At 52.6% G+C, this 19392-nt stretch overlaps 2 protein-coding genes across 2 annotated transcripts; one reads left to right on the top strand and one right to left on the bottom strand.

Annotated features, from left to right (window-relative positions):
* Nucleotides 1–11867: 11867 nt before the first annotated feature.
* On the top strand, nucleotides 11868–13641 carry NCS54_00117000 (MFS domain-containing protein; the record flags this gene model as incomplete). The annotated part of the gene is made up of 4 exons (XM_053146804.1): nucleotides 11868–12172; nucleotides 12225–12601; nucleotides 12657–13200; nucleotides 13257–13641. The coding sequence occupies 4 exons, from the start codon at nucleotides 11868–11870 to the stop codon at nucleotides 13639–13641; spliced, it is 1611 nt and encodes a 536-aa protein (XP_053002779.1).
* Nucleotides 13642–15504: 1863 nt separating this feature from the next.
* On the bottom strand, nucleotides 15505–18517 carry NCS54_00116900 (Hypothetical protein; the record flags this gene model as incomplete). The annotated part of the gene is made up of 2 exons (XM_053146803.1): nucleotides 15505–18111; nucleotides 18167–18517. 2 exons carry the CDS (start codon nucleotides 18515–18517, stop codon nucleotides 15505–15507), a joined length of 2958 nt encoding a protein of 985 aa, XP_053002778.1.
* Between the last annotated feature and the right edge of the window lie 875 nt (nucleotides 18518–19392).

Raw genomic sequence — 19392 nt, 5'->3', positions numbered from 1 at the left:
CACTGGACGATAACCAAAGGTCAGCTAACGGGAGCGTCGTCCCGTGTTGGTGACAAGCGCCAGCAATAAACGGCAAGGCCCTCAATGGAGATGCTTACGTCACATCAAAGTGACTACCTACCTAGGTTGCCTTGTGGGTTTGGAAGACAAGGCAGCCGAGCGGAAATAAGAGGGCACCAAATGCAGGCAAGACTTTTTCAACCTGCCGATTGCGTCTGTTAGAGGAATCCACCAGTCAGAGGCAAGATCGAGTCGTGCACGGTTTGTTCCAAGGGGCGTGGAAGCAGAGAGAAGGGAGCAGCCAAGGCCTCTTAGCCTCCCAAAACCAACAAACCATACAGGGACCAGACCCTCTCAAACATCCCTCCTTCACCGAAAAATGCACCTGTGGCTTAATTGTAATATCTGCCCTCGCCGCTCTTGTCATGTTTGCCCCCCCGTCGATTGATCCGGACTGTGTGTGCGGGCCGAACCTGCAGACCCGTATCTTGCAGACCAACATCTCACCGGAGGGCGGCCAAAGAGACTCGACAGCACAGACTGAGCCCTAGAGAACAATCTCTTTGTGACGTGTGCAAATGCAGGTCCACCAGATAGCCATGCTTCTGTGATGACTCCGAGAACATGGTGCTGGTTATGAGTCGATGTCTCAGCTGCAACTCCACGCGGAGCTGAGCCGCCTGGCAATGTCGAGCGAGGACTGGGGACCACCGTCTCCGGAGGTGGGGTTGCTTCATCCACCATGATGGCAGTTGGAACTGGATCCTAACCAAGGAAATGGGCGGCCTCTGGAATGCAAGCGCTCCCTCTCTGGGATGGACACTGGCGATCCCCATGTTTCACAACAGTCAGCTGTCTGCTGTAACTGGTGATTTCTCTGGTCACCAGCGACGCCATAGCAGCCAAGACGCCCGAGACGCTCAAGCTCCACTATGCGGCTCTTCAGGCCGCTCGCCTCCGGCATTTGTCCACCCGGGGAATCGAGCCTCTCCCCCGCCCAACGCACCTTTGAGGCTTGCCTCTGCTTTGAGCCCAGGACGCAGATCAAACGAAGCCGATCCGAGCGGGCTCTATTCATGAACACCTGGCCGAGCCAAGATGGACCCTCTCCTGCATGAACTGATGAAATGCCAGCACATCGACGTACCGTTACAAGTCATCGGATCCGGCACTAGCCTCCCTTGTATTGTTGCAAGAGATTGTCCGCCTCGCGCCCCGGCTCCCTTCCGGCCGCTGTGGCGCTCGTCATCATTGCCTACCTAGTCCCTACACCTCGCGTCGAGCTAGACCTACTAACACAACTGTTTTCTCTTTCCTCATCCCGTCTGCCACTTGTTTCATCTAACCTACCCACCTACCTACCTACCTACCTACCCCGTCGTCTCTTCTCTCAACTGCTCTTTTCTTTTTCCATCTCTTCTACTCATTGGAGCAACCAACCAGGTAAGTAGCCACTCTACCGTTGGTCTTTATTCCTTGCTGAATCCCTCTAGTCCCTTGCTCGCCGACACGCTACTGCGGCTGTCTCGATCTTGTCCTTCTTGGGCCCTCCTTACCTCGCCATGAAGCGTCAAGCTGTCAAGACGCGCCCTAGTCACCCACATGGCTTTCTAGGGTCGAGACGATCGTTATGTCTCGATGGGATGCTTCTTCCTTGTTGATTGAACGACGGACTATAAATAGGCTGGCTTCATCCTATGCCTGCTGTTTTTGCCAGAGCCTTGGAGTCTTCATCACGCCCATCGACTTTAGACTTTCCAGGCAGTCCTCTGTACAGTCGCCATTGAACAACAAGGAGACCCAACAATCCCTTCGACGTGCCCATCCCAGGGCGAGTCTTGGTTCTTCATCCAGGGTACTATGCCTTTAAGTGTTACCTTGCGGAGCCTCCCTTGTACTGACGACTAGTACTTTTCGAAGTTGCTACGACGAACTATCAAACGCGTCGACACCTCCACCGACCGAGACGATAATGGACCGCTACCTTCGAGCCTGCGATGACCCGCTGTCGGTGTTCAACCTCCGATATACCGACCCTTCTCGCAGATATCACTTCGTGGTGATAACATGTTACCGGCGTTCCCGTTTGCTCTGGGTTTGGATCTTGTCAGGCTCAGATGCTATTGAGCTGGATATACGCCTGAATTTACGTGATACCCCTTGAGCAGAAGCTACCTACGATGGCCTCCAAGCGTTCCAAACATACGGCGTACCGAATACTCCAAGAGTAGCCACAAAATATCGAACGCGTTTATAGTGGCTCCAAGAGGTTGGCTGCCGAAGTCTGATCTCCTTGGGGGACATCACGATGGGAACTGCAGCATCAGATCCCATCTTGGTCTTCAAGACGATTTTTTTGAAGAAAAATCTACACTGGCTCTTTCGGGCCGTCATATTTACTAACCCTGACTCCTAATGCTCGGGTTGGTCGATGGCGCTATGGTGCATAGCCAGATAATATTCATCCTTGCTTCAACATCCATTCTTGTGGGTGATGCTCGCTGAGGTTCTCATCCTCGAGTGACAGAAACATAGGTTGATGAAACTATTTGGTTCTACCCCTACAGAAGCTTTCTGCTACTTCTCTTCTCTCTTTTCCTGTTCTCTGTCGGAGATTTTACAACGGTTGAACGCATTTTGCTAAGCATGTCTTCTCGCCTGCTTCAGCTTCCCCAGAAACCGACAAGTCCTGTTGTAATATCCCAAGCCCCTTTACCCCTTATCTTTAGTTTATTCTGTTAATCTTGTCTTGAAAAGACGTAATACGACATTCCTTTCTCCCTACCCCAACCTTCGTGCCCGACATCGTCGCCATCCTGAGTCCCGCCCTTCTGTTCCAGCAACACACCTGGGTTATGTGTCATCTGTATACTCCCCCATCCATCCTCTCGATTATATACAATCAACCCTCCAACCCAGTAGATTCTCAATTACCATCATAGACCATTCAGCTTGTCTCACTCGAAGTCGTTGTAGCTGATTGGCTGGGCTCTATCAGCTCTGATAGGCCAATCAGCACCAACTATTTCCGCGATAGGGAAGCAAGATAAGATAAGGGACTAATAAAGCCTCCCTTCTCGCACTGCCATCGTTCTTGTTTCCAAGCCGAGTAACTTGTAGTTGGACTAGAATGGATAACGAATAGAATGTGGGAGTACTAGGAGAGTAGCTGGGCCGATCAGCTGATAAGATGGGGGATGGCGGTCTTAGAATCTAGATGCCCTGTCAGGCTGTATCTAACGAAGCTTATACCCTTTCTTCGCCACGATGCCTCTTGAGTAGCTAATTAAAGATTTACTATTGGCTAGTCTATTTCGCATTGCCTGTATTACAAGTTGCCCACGAGGATCCTTCTTAATCGTTTGGTGAGAGGATTTTTTCAGACAAGCATAGCATCCAGCACCTTTCGTTTATTTTGATCAACCTCTATCGTGAGTATCTATTCTCGATATAAGGAAAAGAGCTTCTTTTCTAGTGTCTTAACACGCAGAAACAGTCAAAAATCGTCCACGACGACAAGTCTCGCCCAGATCCTATCCTGGTATCCCAAAGCAGGGCCGCTGATGGCCTTGGGAGCCCATGACTCTAGCCTGCTCTATCAATTTCCCTTCTTCTTGTTAAGAATGGGCGCACTATAGAACAATACTTCGTCCCACGAGAAAATAAAGCTCATCATCCTGGACTCGGTGTTTCCTTTTCACGGTCAAATTGTGTGTGTGTGTGCGTGTGTGTGTGGACTTGTGATGACGCTTGGCAAAAGAACTCTACGGAGTCAGGTCAACCAACCGTGATGGCGCAAAACCGCACCATGGTAGAATCTTCCATTCGTTTCTGGTGTGAATGGCCTGATTGTCTCAGAGCCTCGTCTTTCCCCATTGCACTTTGGCCCCCAGTTCCCACCTCAGTGCGTCTCAGCATCACAGCGTAATCGGGTAACACGGCTATTGCGTTTGATTAGGTCAGGTTGTCCCCTGATACATGAAAGATGATTGTACAAGATACCCTCCTCCAATGTGATTTCGACCGACAGTGGGTGATTTCTGTCGCCGTGATTCGTGAGTGAGGCCTTTGTGTGCGTTGGGCTTGGAACGTTACAGGGTTGAAGCGGACACTCCGTCTTGAAACTCTGTTTTTATAGGCCACAACTGGACTGTACTCCTGTCTAGATCCCTTTCTTTGCATGGTCCGGGGGTGGGAGAGTGGTGAGATTGGGCCATTTGCCGCGGATGGTGCCCTGAAGATTCGAGTATCCACCGTGAAGAGAGGCACATAGCCTATGTACCAACGGGATTAACAGCCGACCAGCCCATGCCGCGCACAGTTCAGCTTCATATCATGGCATACACACCAACAAGGTCTGTATCGCGCTCTCGGCTCGGGCCTTGCTAGTCCCGAAAGTTATCGAGATATTCAAGTTCCAGATGATGACAGTCCTTCCCAAGTCTCCCTGCCACGTTGATCCATTGCATTCTCTTCTCTCTCCTCGCACTCTGTCTGCATACGGGGATTTGAAACCGCCACCGGCACTGTTGCCGGAATTGAGTCCCATTGGCCACACCAGCGACGAAGCACGCTGGGCACTGTTTACGATGACGATTCTAACACGCTTCTCCCCAGATCTGGACCGATCCTCATTGAGACATGATTACAACTCCGACATCCAACCATTATTCAAATCAGATTGCTTTAATTATTCTCGAACAAAGAATGCATAGGTAGCTGTCTTTGCTTCTATTCCATCTCCGTGGGGAAGACAAGATTGAGACCTTTGCCGTACGACACCAACGTCTTGCCCCGTGCCATTCACTTGACAATCGATCAGATTCCACTGTTTATCACCCTTCTCGGAATATGTCCCGTACTAGTTCTTGAGACAGCAGAACTCGAGTGAAACAAACGACGGCCGAGTACTCTCCCAAGACTCCACTACTTCGTCCTCGCGATCGACCTGGCTGCACTCGCCAGACCCCCCCTACCTTGCCCAGGTCGCGCTACAGCAACGCGCCCTTTGGCCTAGGCTCTAGCAGTCTCTTGCCAAGGTCAGAGTGCCGGCCAAGCGCGATTCTCTTTGCACTTGGCCTTCAAGACGGCCATGAGCATCGTCTCAGGGGAACTGGGCCTACACATTGACGATGATATTGATACGACATATCATCCGGGACATCCTTCGAGACCCATTTCGCCCTAGACTTTCAGCTTGAAGTTCCACATGTTAGGGCGTGCTACCTAAGATGCCACTAAAATGGATGGGCCGTGACGGAGTTGAAGGGGGGGTGGGGGACTGCTAAACTCAGCTTCCAGCCCTGTTGGCTCCCGCTCCTTCAGCAGCGCGGTGGGCGCCAGGTAGGCTTCGCATACGTAGACCAGGAAGGGGCCAAAACAACACGTAGGCTCCTGTGCAAATTTTTTCATCAATTGAGACAACAACATGGTCTCCTGGAAAAGGGGGAGGAATCACACCTGTCAATAACAACCTTATCCGCAAGATAAACGAGCATCGTGCAGGAATTGCGCAGTAGCGCAGGCGGATGAAGATCCGGAGCTCCGCTTCAGTGCTTTAGGCGATGGGTATTCCAGCTCCTCGGGGCGGTGGTGGGCGAGAGTGCAAGGCACGAGAAAGACGAGTGGGGTGGTCTCGACAGTGTTGCGCAAACAAGTTCAAGAGGACGCGACCAACATGCCTACAGGTGAGGCTGACGGAAGTTTGAATTGTGCAGAAATCAGTGTAAGGCTCACTGGCGGGCGGAGGGCTCAAATTGACGCGCTCATGTTTCATCCTGGTGAGTCAACAGCCAACGCTGAGCAATTGGCAGTTTAGGTACTCGGTACCCTCTGTAAACCCCAGCCTCTCCTTGCAGCTGCCAAACAAGGCGGTATCTGTTCTTTGTAGCCACAGTACATTTAAGACGGTGCGTGGCTCTGGTGGGAGACCGTTTCCAATGGAGAAGAGAGCAGTCGTCTCTTCAGGGGCCATGTATCAGCTAACTCCTTTCCCACGGGACGGGTAAGATGATTGAGATTCTTCAAGAAGCAAATTTATCTTCGTCTTGGACAAGAAATGAGTAAGAGACATGCGCAGGGTCTGTGGAGAACTATGAACTCTGCCCAACGGCCGCTCTAGCTGAAGATATCGACCCCAAGATCATCGCCAGCTTGGCCATCAGGGTGATAAACTACCTGAAAGCGACCCGGAGCGACAGACTCGGCGAATAATATGGTGCCGTCGCCATGAACGGTAATCACCAGCGGAGATGCGGAGCGCGCTTGCGCTGGCGACGGACTGAAGCGGCTGCAAACAGCCCTGAGCATGAGGCCTTTGCTCACTGTCGGCCACTAATTTAGCTCTCCCGCATCAGTAACAGTGATCAATCATACCGCTGGTGAATTGTAGCCAAGCCGAAGAGACGGGGAGGAGAGGCGTGATGACACACGCCCCCTTTCTCTGCTCAGCGCACTACGGGGCACGTCGCTCAGGGCAATCATTGTCGCCTGGCCCTCACCTCAACGCTGGACCCAGGGGCAGACAGTTCTCTCTGGTCTCTGGGGAGAGAAAACAATGCTAGCAGGCGCTTCCCCAGGCGATATCGAACGAGTGAGGCGTCATACTTTTGGAGTCGGGTGCGCCTAACCCATAAAAGCAAGCCCGTTGATCCATCTCAAGTCTTGTTGTCTCTCATCTCACTACCAGGGGTCCAAACTCCCATCGTAACAGTCAACATGACAAACACGCCCAATGAGATCTAGTCCTTTCCTCAGGCAGAGCCTCACGGGGGGGGGGATGGTGGTATGGCGGAAGTTCATGACTCGAGAACCGAGCTGCCTGAACGAGCACGCAAGTGAGGCTTACACAGGCGCTCACCGTATTTTTCCTGCCGCTGAACAGGCTCTCCAACTGTGCCTCGCGCAGTAGAGTGATTGGCTTCGCCGGCCTCGATGTAGAGCATTCGTATGTTGGGTGAGCAGAACAGTGTTGACTCAATACCTGGGAAGCAAAGAGGCGATCCACACCAAGACGCGATGCCAATTTTCTCGGTCGCATCTAGAGTATCGTCTCTCATTCCGCCGCTCTCACTCAGCGGATGCGAAGCAAAGTAGGCAAGCTGATTTCATCTCAACACACCCGATGCAGGGGCTCCATCACCGGCGATCTGCGCCAAGCTCTTTTTGGTCGCTCAGGCCACCATGCGCATGGCGATTTCAACCTGTTTCCAGGCGAAACAGGCGCACCATCAATCAGTGTTGCAATGTCCAATAGGCAGCGCGCCTCGGCGCAGCACGAAATGGGTGGACTGTCGCCAGGCAGAGCGTCAAAGCCAACACAACACATGTTGACACTCGAAACTCACAAGAGTGCTGATTGTCGAATCCAAGCCTAGATATGGAGGGAAACCGTAACAAACCTCATCGTCGAAGCGACGAGACGGCATGTCGTCAACTGGATGATTGTTTCCCCGTACGAAACACTACGGCGATCTGATCCATTGCGGCGCCGTTGGATGGGTCCCGGACTGTAAGCGTGGCATGCAAGCATGCCTCAGCCTCTCTAAAACTCAAGCATGGATTGATCCCGCTATACAGACCCCTCCCGCTGTCAATGTCGATAGGGAAGCAAGCGAAATGGAAAAAAGAAAAGAAAGGCGCAGCAGTGGTGGTGGGGGGGCTTGGGGGTGTGAGTCGTCAAAGGTGTGGAAGCAACGGAGAGAAAAAAAGAAAATGTGATTAGAAAGAGACATGGCTTGCTCTGTCATCATCGTCTCCCTTGGTGTTTGAGTGCAAAGCTCTTATGCTGGGCACTTGGGGAATTCATGGTAAATGACTCAGTTGACGGCTACAGTACCATCAGCGCAGTGGCTACGACTTGCGTATAAGTACCTACTGTAAAGTGTACAAATTGTGCGACAGAGTAATTACAGCTCCTGCTGGGCTCAGCCGGATCCGGCGCAGGGATGGGGGATCCATGGCGGTGAGCACATCTCCCTGGTGGCCTCCAGGCAGCCCCGCTGAGATGCCTGCAGGGACGTACATGAAGCATGGATATTGTGCAGGCTTGCATAAAATCAGTCCAACACCACGCTCCAGCCTTGGGCACACAAAATCCAGTCAACTCATAAGTCAACGCCCGTAGAGAGTGGGCAAGGGGATCCTGGCGCAACAGCACGGGGCTCCGGTAATACGAAGCCAGTAAATACGGGAAGGAATGATCGAGATAGCTTCCGTTAGAGTTGGCCGCTTGCAGCTGGGTACCGTAGTCGTCAAGTTATTCCCGTGCTACACCACCACGAGCCACATCAGGCAAGAACACTAATAGGCAATTGACTACGGTTGCGTAAAATGCGCTGTTTAATCCAAGACAAGACACCGGCTATCTTCTGGCTCAACCGGGTATGTGGTGAGGAAAGTGAAACACCCACGTCTCTCCAGCCATGTTGACGTCGCACAACGCCCTTGGCCAAGCCAAAGAGACCATACGAGCTGGGCGGAAGCAAGACAAGGCTGTGGGAATCCCTCCTCCCCCTCCTTTGTGTGATTGCCGGGGGCTACCTTCCTGGAGAAAAGCGGCCCGGCGAGAGAGGGGGTAAGCTGTGACATCCACTTCTGCTCTTCCCCCGGTCCCCAGCTCGATCGCAATCACAATTACCCTCTCAACGAGGACGTTTGTCTCCCTTTCCCTCGCCTCGTTTGAGCTTATCACGGTGAAGCGGCTTGCAGACCGGCATACGCCATGTCCGTCTGACCACCGAGTCATCCAGTGATCTGTCACTTTTTGCTTTATGCCATGAACTTCTTGAAGCTCGGGTGAGCTCTATCTGCCCTAGCCCTCCCATTCCCCTCGTCTCTCGACTGTTGTTTCTTGTCCAAGACATCTACTAACCATAATCGCATAGTCTGCCGACGACTCAACGCACGACCGACTCCCTCCCGCTTTCCAAGCCCGCACGCTACTGCAACCTAAGGGACGAGCCGACGCCGTCCCTCCAACTAATTCCCGTCTCGTCTCCCTTGCATGGTGGTCTCTGAAATACCACCAAGGATGAGGAGTGCGAGACATCGTCAGTTTTCCATGGCTCCAGGATGACGGCGAGGGAATGCCTACCGACCGGCAAGTCGAGATCTCTTGCAGCTTCTCCGGACTACTTAAGGGGAACGGAGAATCTGGGCAATGGATTTCTTGATGTCACTGCTCTTCGCCAAGATTCTTCAAGCACAGGTGGAACGCTCCTCCCCGTCCGGAACACGGCTCAGCTCTTCACGTGGCACGGCACGATTCTCTAAGCAGGAAACGCTTATTTAGCATATTGAGAATGAGTTCCCAGGATAGCAGAGACCAGCAGAGTCTTTGGCTATCAGTGACAAGGTACGATTCAGACACAGCATCCATTCATCGCGAGGCCATTCCCTTTCCAGCACAAATCTATCTCTACTATGCTGGCATCTGACTAACCGTACCGTTTACAGCAGCGAAGACCACGACGGCAACGCCCAGGCCGGCCAACCCCCCTTTCCTTCGATCGAGCTCCCTTACACATTGGCTCGCTACCTGGACACTCCCGCCCGCGATGATCCATTCTCCACATATGTTCTTCGCGACGGGAGTGTTACCCAAGCCATAATCAACCTGTTGTCTCTTTGTGTCCGTCTCCGACGAAACATGGAGGATGTCAGGGCTGATCTGGCCGGGCTTGGGGCCCAATTTTGGTACACTTGAGCTCATACAAAGCGCCTTGCATCATTCAGTCAACTGTTTCATGCCCGCTTCGGCCAGAGAGAGGTGCAAAGCTTTGAATGGCACCCGATACAAATGCCCGCGCGATTCGAAGGGGACCGAGTGCAGAGTTTAAGGGTCCATCAACTCTCTTTGTTACCTGTATCCACTCGCCAGCATGCTCCATCGCCCTTTTCATATCAGCCAAGGATCTTCAGAGACTTCCATGGAAAGGGATGATTCGGGTAGCAGCACTCCTGTCATTCGGTCGTCCACAACAGTAATCTACAAACCTACGCCTTACCGACGCCCTACCCATGCTCCTTCGCCATCAGCACGCAGGTCAAAGAGAAAAGTTACGAGCTGTCGGGATTGACTCCCGTCAGTTCCAGAGATGTCGGTCCTTTAGTCCACTATGACCAGGGAAGGCTGCCTGCTTCGGCTCGTTGCATAAGACTGCCATTTCTTTGCTTGCTTGTTTCTTTCATGCTTGAATTTACTCTTGTTATTTTTTTAAGCCGATCCTACGCCAAACTGTTGTCCTTTATTCGCCTTCTTGACAGTCGTGGCGGGATTTGTCACTCCAGCAAGCGCCAGACTCTCTTTGTACGCCGACCAAGGCCATATTTAACATTTACATTTGATCCATATCATGATTCTATTCGTTGATAACACATATCTGCCCCTGCTTGTTACAATCACAGGTTTTTACCTTCGTGGAGGTTTGCCTTTGGAAGCAAATAGCTACCCGTCTCCCCCGAGTTTGATTTTGGTATCGCTGGATAGTGACGGGCCGGGCTTTGTCGCGTCAATATTGCTTCCCTTCTCGCCTGGTAGCCTCGATTAATGAACAGTTTTCTTTCCCTCGCCTTTCACTTTGTCTCAATCAAACAGTATTAGACCGGACGCATCCGCAGGAGAACTATTAACCCAACAGCGAGACTTGAACTTCTACTGCTGCAGAAACTTGGATATCAACAAGACTGAAAGACAGATGGAACCAGGTCGCCTTCCATTTCGTTGCCCTTTAGGTATGGCCTTTGGTGCCATTTTAACACGAAATCCATGTCATGTCTCCGTGGCCTGTCTGTAAGTGGGTTCAATTGCCTTGTTTTATCCCTCACTTCATCCCTGGCTGACTCCATCGGCGCTTTCGCTTCGCTGCAGCTTAGTTCTTTGATGCCACTGTTTGGACGATCCTTCTAGCTCTTATACACATTAAATCGTTTCTAAGTCTAGGTCTTCCGCATCTTGACCCGTTGTTTTCACTTCAGAAGCAGCGATTAGCGTCGAGCTAGCACCCACCCCCAATCTGGAACCCCCAACCATCTCCAGATCGTCAGCAAGCTTCCCCAGATCGACATGGCGCATTGGTATGTATCAAGTTTCCAACTATAATATCGGATTGGTGGGAAATAACGGCGTCGCTAAGACCCCTGATTTGAGGGAATTTCTCGGCATCTGCGTCGGTTAGATGCGATCGCCTCAAGGGAGTACGGCACGGCTAAGCGATTCGCCAAGCAGATCTCCGGACCCAACAGTTATTGCCGTGATTGAATCGCTCGGGGCTTGATCAAATACCGACAGGGAAACTCATGATTGTCGGCCTTGAGATCCACGGAAAGGATCATCATGACGAGGTCGTACTCCAGCTTCGCAGGATGGACACGGACCACGATAAGGACAGGGCCTAGGAGCGATATCGGCACCTTGAAGGTTCAGCTCCCAGCCAGACACCGCCTTTTTTATTCAATTAGCTAATGGTTGTCGTTTTGAACTCGGAGCCGCCCTCGATTCATCAGCGAAATTGCTCAGTCGGGAGGGCAGCTTGAGGAAGCCCCGCAAACCCCACCATGAAACCATCACGACTCCAACAGTGGTTCTCTCCCCAAGCTTGTGCGGGAGTCGTTCGTTTCTATCCTCTAGGGGACTTGGGCTGTGTGTGGAGATGCTCCACCAAATCCCTTCCTCGACCCATTTCTAGGGCCCAGCTTGCGTCGTTATCGGCGAGCCGATCTGCTCCTCCTGGGGTACCTATAAAGCCGCCATCGCTCATCTTCTTCTGCCATTCTCTCGCCAGTTTCTCGCAGGATCTGGCAGATCTGGCCGATTTTATAAGATTGGAGGAATTATATACCGAGTCCCTTTTATTCTGCGCTCCACCATGGCCGGCACCGACGTTCATGCCGCCCCGCCGGCGACCAAGCCCCATAAGCAACCTTCAAGCAACGACATCGGTCACCATGAAGTCGAAGAGGGTGTCGGAGAGATTAACGAGAGCTCTGTAGTGAAACCTGGATATCTCGACACACAACAGCACGCGATGTACGTCGAGGCGCTTGCCCAGTACCCGACCGACGACGACATTGATCCGGAGAAGGAGAAAAGGGTCCTGAGGAAGATTGATATGAGGATCATTCCTCTACTAGGCATCTGCTACTTCTTTTACTACGTGGATAAGACCACTCTGTAAGTTCTTTGAGTCGTACACGCGAGTTCATGGCTGACCAGCCTCGTATAGCTCATACGCTGCTATCTTTGGCCTCAAGGAGGACCTCAACCTTCAAGGCGACGAGTACTCGTGGCTCTCGAGTAGCTTCTACTTTGGCTGGCTGCTCTGGGCCATCCCGTCCAACCTCCTCATGCAGCGCAGCCCGCCAGCCTACTACCTGGCCTTCAACATCTTCATGTGGGGGGCTCTCCTCATGGCTCAGGCCGCGGCGCACAACTTCGGTGGCCTCCTCGCTCTTCGCGTCCTGTCGGGAGCCTTTGAAGCCATCGCCGACCCGGCTTTCATGCTCATCACGTCGATGTACTATACCCGTGCTGAGCAGCCAAGCCGCATCGCGGCTTGGTATGCCTTTAACGGCGTCGGTGTCGCGGGTGGAGGGTTGATCGGTCAGTATTCGCCCTCAGTATTGCTGTTCAACAGTATTAACTTGCTCCTCAATAGGGTATGGTATCGGTAACATCAAGGGAGCTCTTCAGTCCTGGCGCTACGAGTTCCTCGTGGTCGGCGCCTTTTGCGCAGCCTGGGCCATCACCCTGCTGTTCATGCTACCAAACTCTCCCAGAACCATCTGGGGCTTCAGTCACGACGAGAAACTTATCATGATCGCCCGTATCCGCCGCAATCAGACGGGCATCGAACAGCGCAAGATCAATTGGGGCCAGGTCAAGGAGGCTTACCTCGACTACAAGACATGGCTCTTCACTCTGCTCGGGTTCGTGTCCAACATCCCCAGCGGCGGCATCTCCAACTTCTCGACGCTCGTCATCAAGGGCCTCGGCTTTGACACGCTCCACACTGCCCTCCTGGGCATCCCTCAGGGCGTGTTCGTCATCATTTGGATCGGCCTGGGTGCGCTGGCGAATAGGTACATGCCTCCTAACAGTCGGACACTTGTCTGCGCCATCTTCATGCTCCCCACTATCGCCGGCGCGCTCGGCTTCCTCCTTGCTCCTACTGATGCTTATGTCGGTCGCTTAATCTGCTTGTGAGTACCAATTGAGTTCCTCATCCCACTCAAAACCGCGCTGACGACTCTCAAAGTTACCTCACTGGCTCCTACCAGGCCTCGTTCGTCATCTGCCTTTCTCTCATCACCTCCAACACGGGCGGGCAGTCCAAAAAGATGATCGTGTCGGGCATGATCTGGTTCGGCGCCTGCATTGGCAACATCGCCAGCCCCTTTTTCTACCGCTCCGAGCAGGCCCCCTCTTACCACCTGGGCATTGGTTCGCTTCTCGTCTCCAACTGCATTGAGCTCGCCCTCTTCTTCGTCTTCCGCTATTCGTTCATGTGGGAGAACAAACGCAAGGAGAGGCAACGTGAGGCCCTCCGGGTAGCGGGTGACGGTGCGACTGATGAGTTGAACGCGACCGCGTTCAATGACCTAACAGATAAGGAGAACCCCAACTTTGTGTACGTATATTAGAGCTGGCGCATGCTTTGCATGGTACGCAGTACGCAGTCGTGACAAAAAACTTGAGACACTAGGACGGCTGCGCTTCATTGAGCCAATAAAGAGTCTTTACTTGATAGCCTGACTATGAGCTGAATAAGAGATAAAAAAACAAATAATATGATGAATCTTTGAATATTCTATTTATTTACCTCTGGTATTTTTCTTATATTTTATTTATTGTATTTAGGGACTATTTTGCATTAGAAGTTAGATAGGGTTGATTTCGGATCTCATGTTTCTTTATGACTACGTGCATGGGACGCAAACTTTAACCTGTTTACCCTATACTGTATGTCCTTGGTGAAGAAAAAGCAATATATGACTGGCCAATCAGCCGTCGCCATGAAGACACCTCATGACTGAGCAATTCCATGGGCGAAGGCTGAGCAAAATCCAACCAATCTTTCTAGCAATGTCATTCTGGCCCTTCCCTAACCCATGTCGAACCCTCTTGAGCACTTCTTTCCGAGTCTTCTCCAACTGAGGGCTCTCCCTCCCCATGTCCTTTTATCCATTTGAAGGTTTATATGGCTCGGATAAAGCAAGACCACCAGAGTATGACATGGCACATGATCATGACAGGGGAAAGCATCCCATCCACCCACTTCCCTCCTCCCAAGCATCGTCCCTCCAAGCCAAGGCATGTCGTTGATCTAGAGTTGCACACGACGGGGCCTGACGAAAGAGCCTCAAACTAAATCCCTGCCTCGTCCCGTCCCATCCCCCCTTAGTGCCCGCCCAGGATGTGTCCGCACCCCCTCCCTCCCCTTGGGACCCCCACGGGAAAAGCCAAGCAGGGGGGCGTACAGAAATCTGTTTCTTGTGCTTCCTTTCAGGGTCGACGCCGTGCCCACCTTCTCCAGGATCGGATCTTGCAGTCGTGTGTGTGTGACTTGTGATGCATCAAAACTCCACCCACCACCAGCACCCCCCATTCCTGACCCTCTTCACACCCTCCCCTTGCCTGCCGCTTCCCTATTGAAGGGTACTGGACGCGTTGAATCCTTTGGATGGACACTGTGTGGATGGTGTCACAGTTGCATAACTTGGTTAGGGGGGAACCAACGAAGCTGGTACCGACGGGTTGGTAGAGATGTCTGTACTATTTCATGGAGAGAAATTGGAGAATTACAGCTTTGAACCATGATTTAGTCCTTTGCAACATGGTGGGACGGATATTTCCATCAAGAGCTGGGCATTGATTACATTCATTGCATTGTGGGTGGGCGATTCTAGTGTTTTTCATTACCCACAGAAATCGAGGCCTGCTTTAAGAGGCGAGGCATTGACAAATTACTCTGCATAATCCCCCAACCTCATACGTATGTACATATCCATTACTTACCCCAAAACTTATACCTTAGGTACTGCCCAAGACACGCAGCAACGCGAGCAGCTCATCCAACCACTCTGAACCGTGACAAGCCGCCCATCATAGCTGAGCCATATATTGCCCAAATCTAATCCCTCTCCGCTTCCATCCTCCCAACCTTCATCACGACATTATCACATTGACTTCACTTTAAAGAAATAGAGACAACCTCATGTGCCGGGTCAAATCACTGATATTGATCCAGAACTATTTTTAGAAAACATGAAAACAACCTCCACCGCCACTCTTCCACCAAACCGGTCGCCCCTTTTAGTTTGTTGATCTCTTCACGCATATTGCGCCAGTGATCAGATCGCTCGCATGCAGTCCATGCCCTACCCTCCGCCCTAGCGATCGCTCCTCTTCAGCCTGTGTTATCCATCACAAGCATCACCTTTCCGCCACATCACCTACGCTGTCCGTCGCGAATCTGTGCCACCTATCCGAGTCGATTACATCCATCAGATGTACCACATGGTGCTTCGGAAGAAGCTGCGCTGTCGCTGCTCACCATCAATGGCGTTCTCTCCGACTCTGCCACCAAGAGGCAGCAATGGGGGCGCATCAGCACCTCGGTCAGGTCCGCCCAGAGAAATACCGCGGGCAACCTTCTCGCGAATCATCTCGTGACCCTTGGGACCAGCTCGGAAACCCTCACTGGTGGCGATGTTCTCATGTGCCCGAGCTCGAGCACTAGCGAGATGGGCATAGTAGACAGCCGGGTGTAGGGAAACCGGAGTAGTCGAGCGAGCGTACGAGTAACACTGCTGGTAAATCATCTTCTGGAGATCGTTGATGGGCATGCCCATCTCGTCAAGAATCACATGGTAGTGGACAGGCCGAGCTGTGCCTTGAATGGCGACATGCGAGCTGAGATAGAAGTCAAACATGAACGGGTGAGTAACCTCCTTCTCGACCAAGGTACCGGGAAGAGGATTGCCGTTCTTGTCGCCCTTCTGGGGGAAGAACCGAATGTGATGTCGCTTAGTAGCGACGATGACCGTGAACTTGGGCAGAGGGGCCTTGGCAGGCAACTTCTCACGGAGAAAGTTCTTGATCTCTGCGATCTCCTGATCAATCACGTAGGCGAACTGACCCTCGCCAACTCCATCTCTGAAGTACATGACATGCGCGGGGAGCTTTCCGGGGTGGTTGACCTTCCACTGCTCGAGAAGGGACCCAAACATCATTCGCATGTTGCCGGGCGTCAGCATCTCGACACGGTAGCCGTTGGTCTCGACAAGTGCAGCGTAACGTGTGGCATCTTTGTCGACAGACATGGTCATGGCAGCTGTAGAGGGAGATGTGCCGCCAGGGGCAGTGTGAGAGACATCCACACCAATCATGATGGTTGGGCGGTTCTCGGGGAAGAAGGTAGGAGTCTTCCAAAGGGGAGGAGTACAGGCAGTCGCGCCGCCCAGCTTTGCGTTGACCTTCATGCACACATTGGAGTGATACTGACCATTGTTCTTTTGGACATGACTGCCCAGAACCACCTGAGTGAGGATGCCGAATCTGCAGTCGGCAGACTTCTTGAGGCGCTCGTAGGTTCCGCTGTTCTTCTTGGACACAACAACAAACAAAAGCTGCGTGTAGCCCTTCTTCTTTGTAATCTCCTCATGAGCCCACTGAACCGCAGCTGCAGCATCGAAGCGCAAGTTTCCTGGAGTGTTGAGCATGATAGCGTCGCCAAGCACCTTGCCTCCGTGACCGATGAAAGTGCTCTTGAAAGTGTTGGCGAACTGCAACAGTACGGGGAGAGTAACAGGCTGTTCGAGAGCAATGAAACCCCAGTTCATCAAGGGTGCGGCGTTCTGCTTCCAGAACTTCTTTCCACGAAGGTCCCAACGACCAGCAAACTTGGGCTCGGCCGTGCCAGTGCCAAACTTGACAGTTGGGGGAGGGAGAATTCGAGCCTCGGTTCTGGAGAACTGAGGTTCAAACGAGACGCCATACTCCTTCAAAAAGGGGTCTTCACCGATGCGGAGCGAAGCTGCGCCCTGCTGGATGTCCCTCTTGCGGATGGGAGGACGGGTGACAGCAATCTTGATCATGGCCGCGGTTTGATCAGGGTTCAACTTGAAGGGGTAGCGCTGCATTGGCTCGACGATAGCGAGCTCAACAGGGATCATTCCTCCCTTGCCAGCATCGATGAGTGGGAGGTTGGCCAGTCTGAGGTTGACGTTGTACTTCTTGCGGTAGTAGTCCAAAACGGACACCTCCTTGCCGTCGCACTCGAAAGTGTATGTCTTCGCCGTGCAACCATGCTCACCATACTTCTCGTTGAAGCTGAAGTCCATGATGGTGTAGACCTTGTCGACATTGGGGCGATCTCGGTGCTTGACCTTGAACTTGAGCCGGCGCAGCTTTCGAAGCTGCTTAAAAGCATCCGAAGAAGCCCAACGGCCGGTCTTGTCTCGGACGGGCTTCAGCACTTCCCAAAGGGAGGCAGGAGTGTGTCCCTGGAACTTCCGGTCCAAGGTGGCCAAGAAGTGGCACATCAACTTGTCGACTGTCTGGTTTCCAATCCAGAAGCAAGTGTTGGCGACATCAATGTTGTAACCGAGTCCGACACCTCTCTGCGCGAGGTTGTGGCTCATTCGAACCGAGGCGTAAGTTCCCTTGTGGACCTCGACGACGGTGCCATCGAGAAGGGGCGTGACTTGCTTGCTCGCGGGATCGTAAAAGTTGCGCTTGATGGCGAGCAGGTTCTGAGACGGGAATTGTCGAACAAGGTGATCCAGGAAGTTCAGTGCTTCTTGGACACTGTTGTTGAAGGACATCTTGTGCTCGAGGTAGCCCTGAAGAGCGGCGACCTGGATCTCGGTCGTCTTGCGAATCGTGACATGGAACTTGCCTCCGTCGCGGGCCTTGACTTTGCCCTCGTCGAGATCGATAGTGAACCGAAGTTCTCCACGCTCAACAAGTGCAGGACCCCAAGCAAGCTTCTTTCCATCGAAGAGCCACTTGTCGCCCTTGAAGGGGCGAAGCTGTCGCTTGGTGACCTCGTGGGCCCAAATCTTTTTCATGACTGGGCCGAGCTTGTCAGGGTTGGGCGAGATGAAGATCTGAAGTCATTGTCAGTAATGAGCAAGAAGTGGGCATGGAACGATTGGTACTCACATCATACTGATGGATCTTCTTGCTGAAGTCAAACTTGGTCATCCGGTACTGGTTGACCTCGATCTGTTCGGGCTTGCCTTCGGTGTTGAACTTGCCGTTTCGCAGCGTGAACAAGTCCTTCTTGGTCTCGGACACGTATGCATCAGGCGGCAATTCCATGCGGGTGTTTCCCTGATCCTGTTGCTGTTGAGGCTTGGCAGGGTCGAAACCTGGACCCTGGGCCCATCCAGCTGCAGGGCCACGGGAAGAAGAGCGTGCGGTTGAGCCACCAGGAGACTGAGAGGGTCGTCTCCCAGAGCCAGAAGAGCCACCCGACCCGGAGGGGCCAGGGGAACGTCCTCTGTCGGACATGATGGCGACTGAGTCTGAAAAAGTAAGCAACTGAGATCAAGGAGATGAGTGATGGTAGGTAATGGTAGTGCTGGGTGGAAGAGTGGTTGATCGAAGTCTGGTGGAGGAAGAGAGGAAGAGGAGGAAGAGGGAAGAGGGAGAGGGAGGCAAGATTTATAGCCCTCGGCCAGGCGAAGACTACAAGGCAAAGAGGGGGAACTTACCGGCAACGAGAAAGGTGGAATGCCTTGCTTGCGCAGACCGCGGTCGTGGAGCGAGAGTTTGTTCTAGCTGGTGTGAGGATCACAGCAACGAGTAGGAGAAACAGAAGATGGAAAGGGGAAGGAAGCTGTGCTTGCAGAAGCTTGCACAAGTGTTGGAGGTGCTTGGTTGAGGACCCAAGCGGAGAGAAGAGGTGTGTGCGAGGGTGAAGAAGGTGGAAGGAAAGGAAGAGAAGAGGGCGGGGAGAGATGGAATATATAGAGAGGGAGACGGGGGGACTGTGACTCACGGTTGCACTCGAGCTTGAGCAAGAGGGAAAGAGAGAGATGAAGATTCTTAGGATGACGAGCAGGATCTGCAGCTCCTCCGGGGGTGAGAGAAGAAGGTGAGGAGAAGGTGCGGTGGAGGGGTGAAGAAGAGGAGAGAAGACCCTGTTGGGCAAGCGCTGTAAACTGACCGCGCTTGAACCTATTCTCTCAGGCAGAAAAACACCCCGCAACTAAGGGCAACGAACACACGGAAGGAGGGGGGAATTTAATGTCTCCAACGAGGGAAGGAGCAGACACTGTTGACCGGATGCACCGCGCGATGTGGCGCTCTAGGTAGACAGGTCACGGTTGATTGCGTCTTATCTACCAAACAGATTGATTAACAAATCTTCATAGGGCATAATT

The sequence above is a fragment of the Fusarium falciforme genome, chromosome 1 (genome assembly GCF_026873545.1).
Source record: "Fusarium falciforme chromosome 1, complete sequence".
In the NCBI taxonomy this organism is placed as follows: domain Eukaryota; kingdom Fungi; phylum Ascomycota; class Sordariomycetes; order Hypocreales; family Nectriaceae; genus Fusarium; species Fusarium falciforme.
The sequence above is the reverse complement of the archived record's forward strand: the minus strand, read 5'-3'. Positions and strand labels throughout refer to the sequence as shown.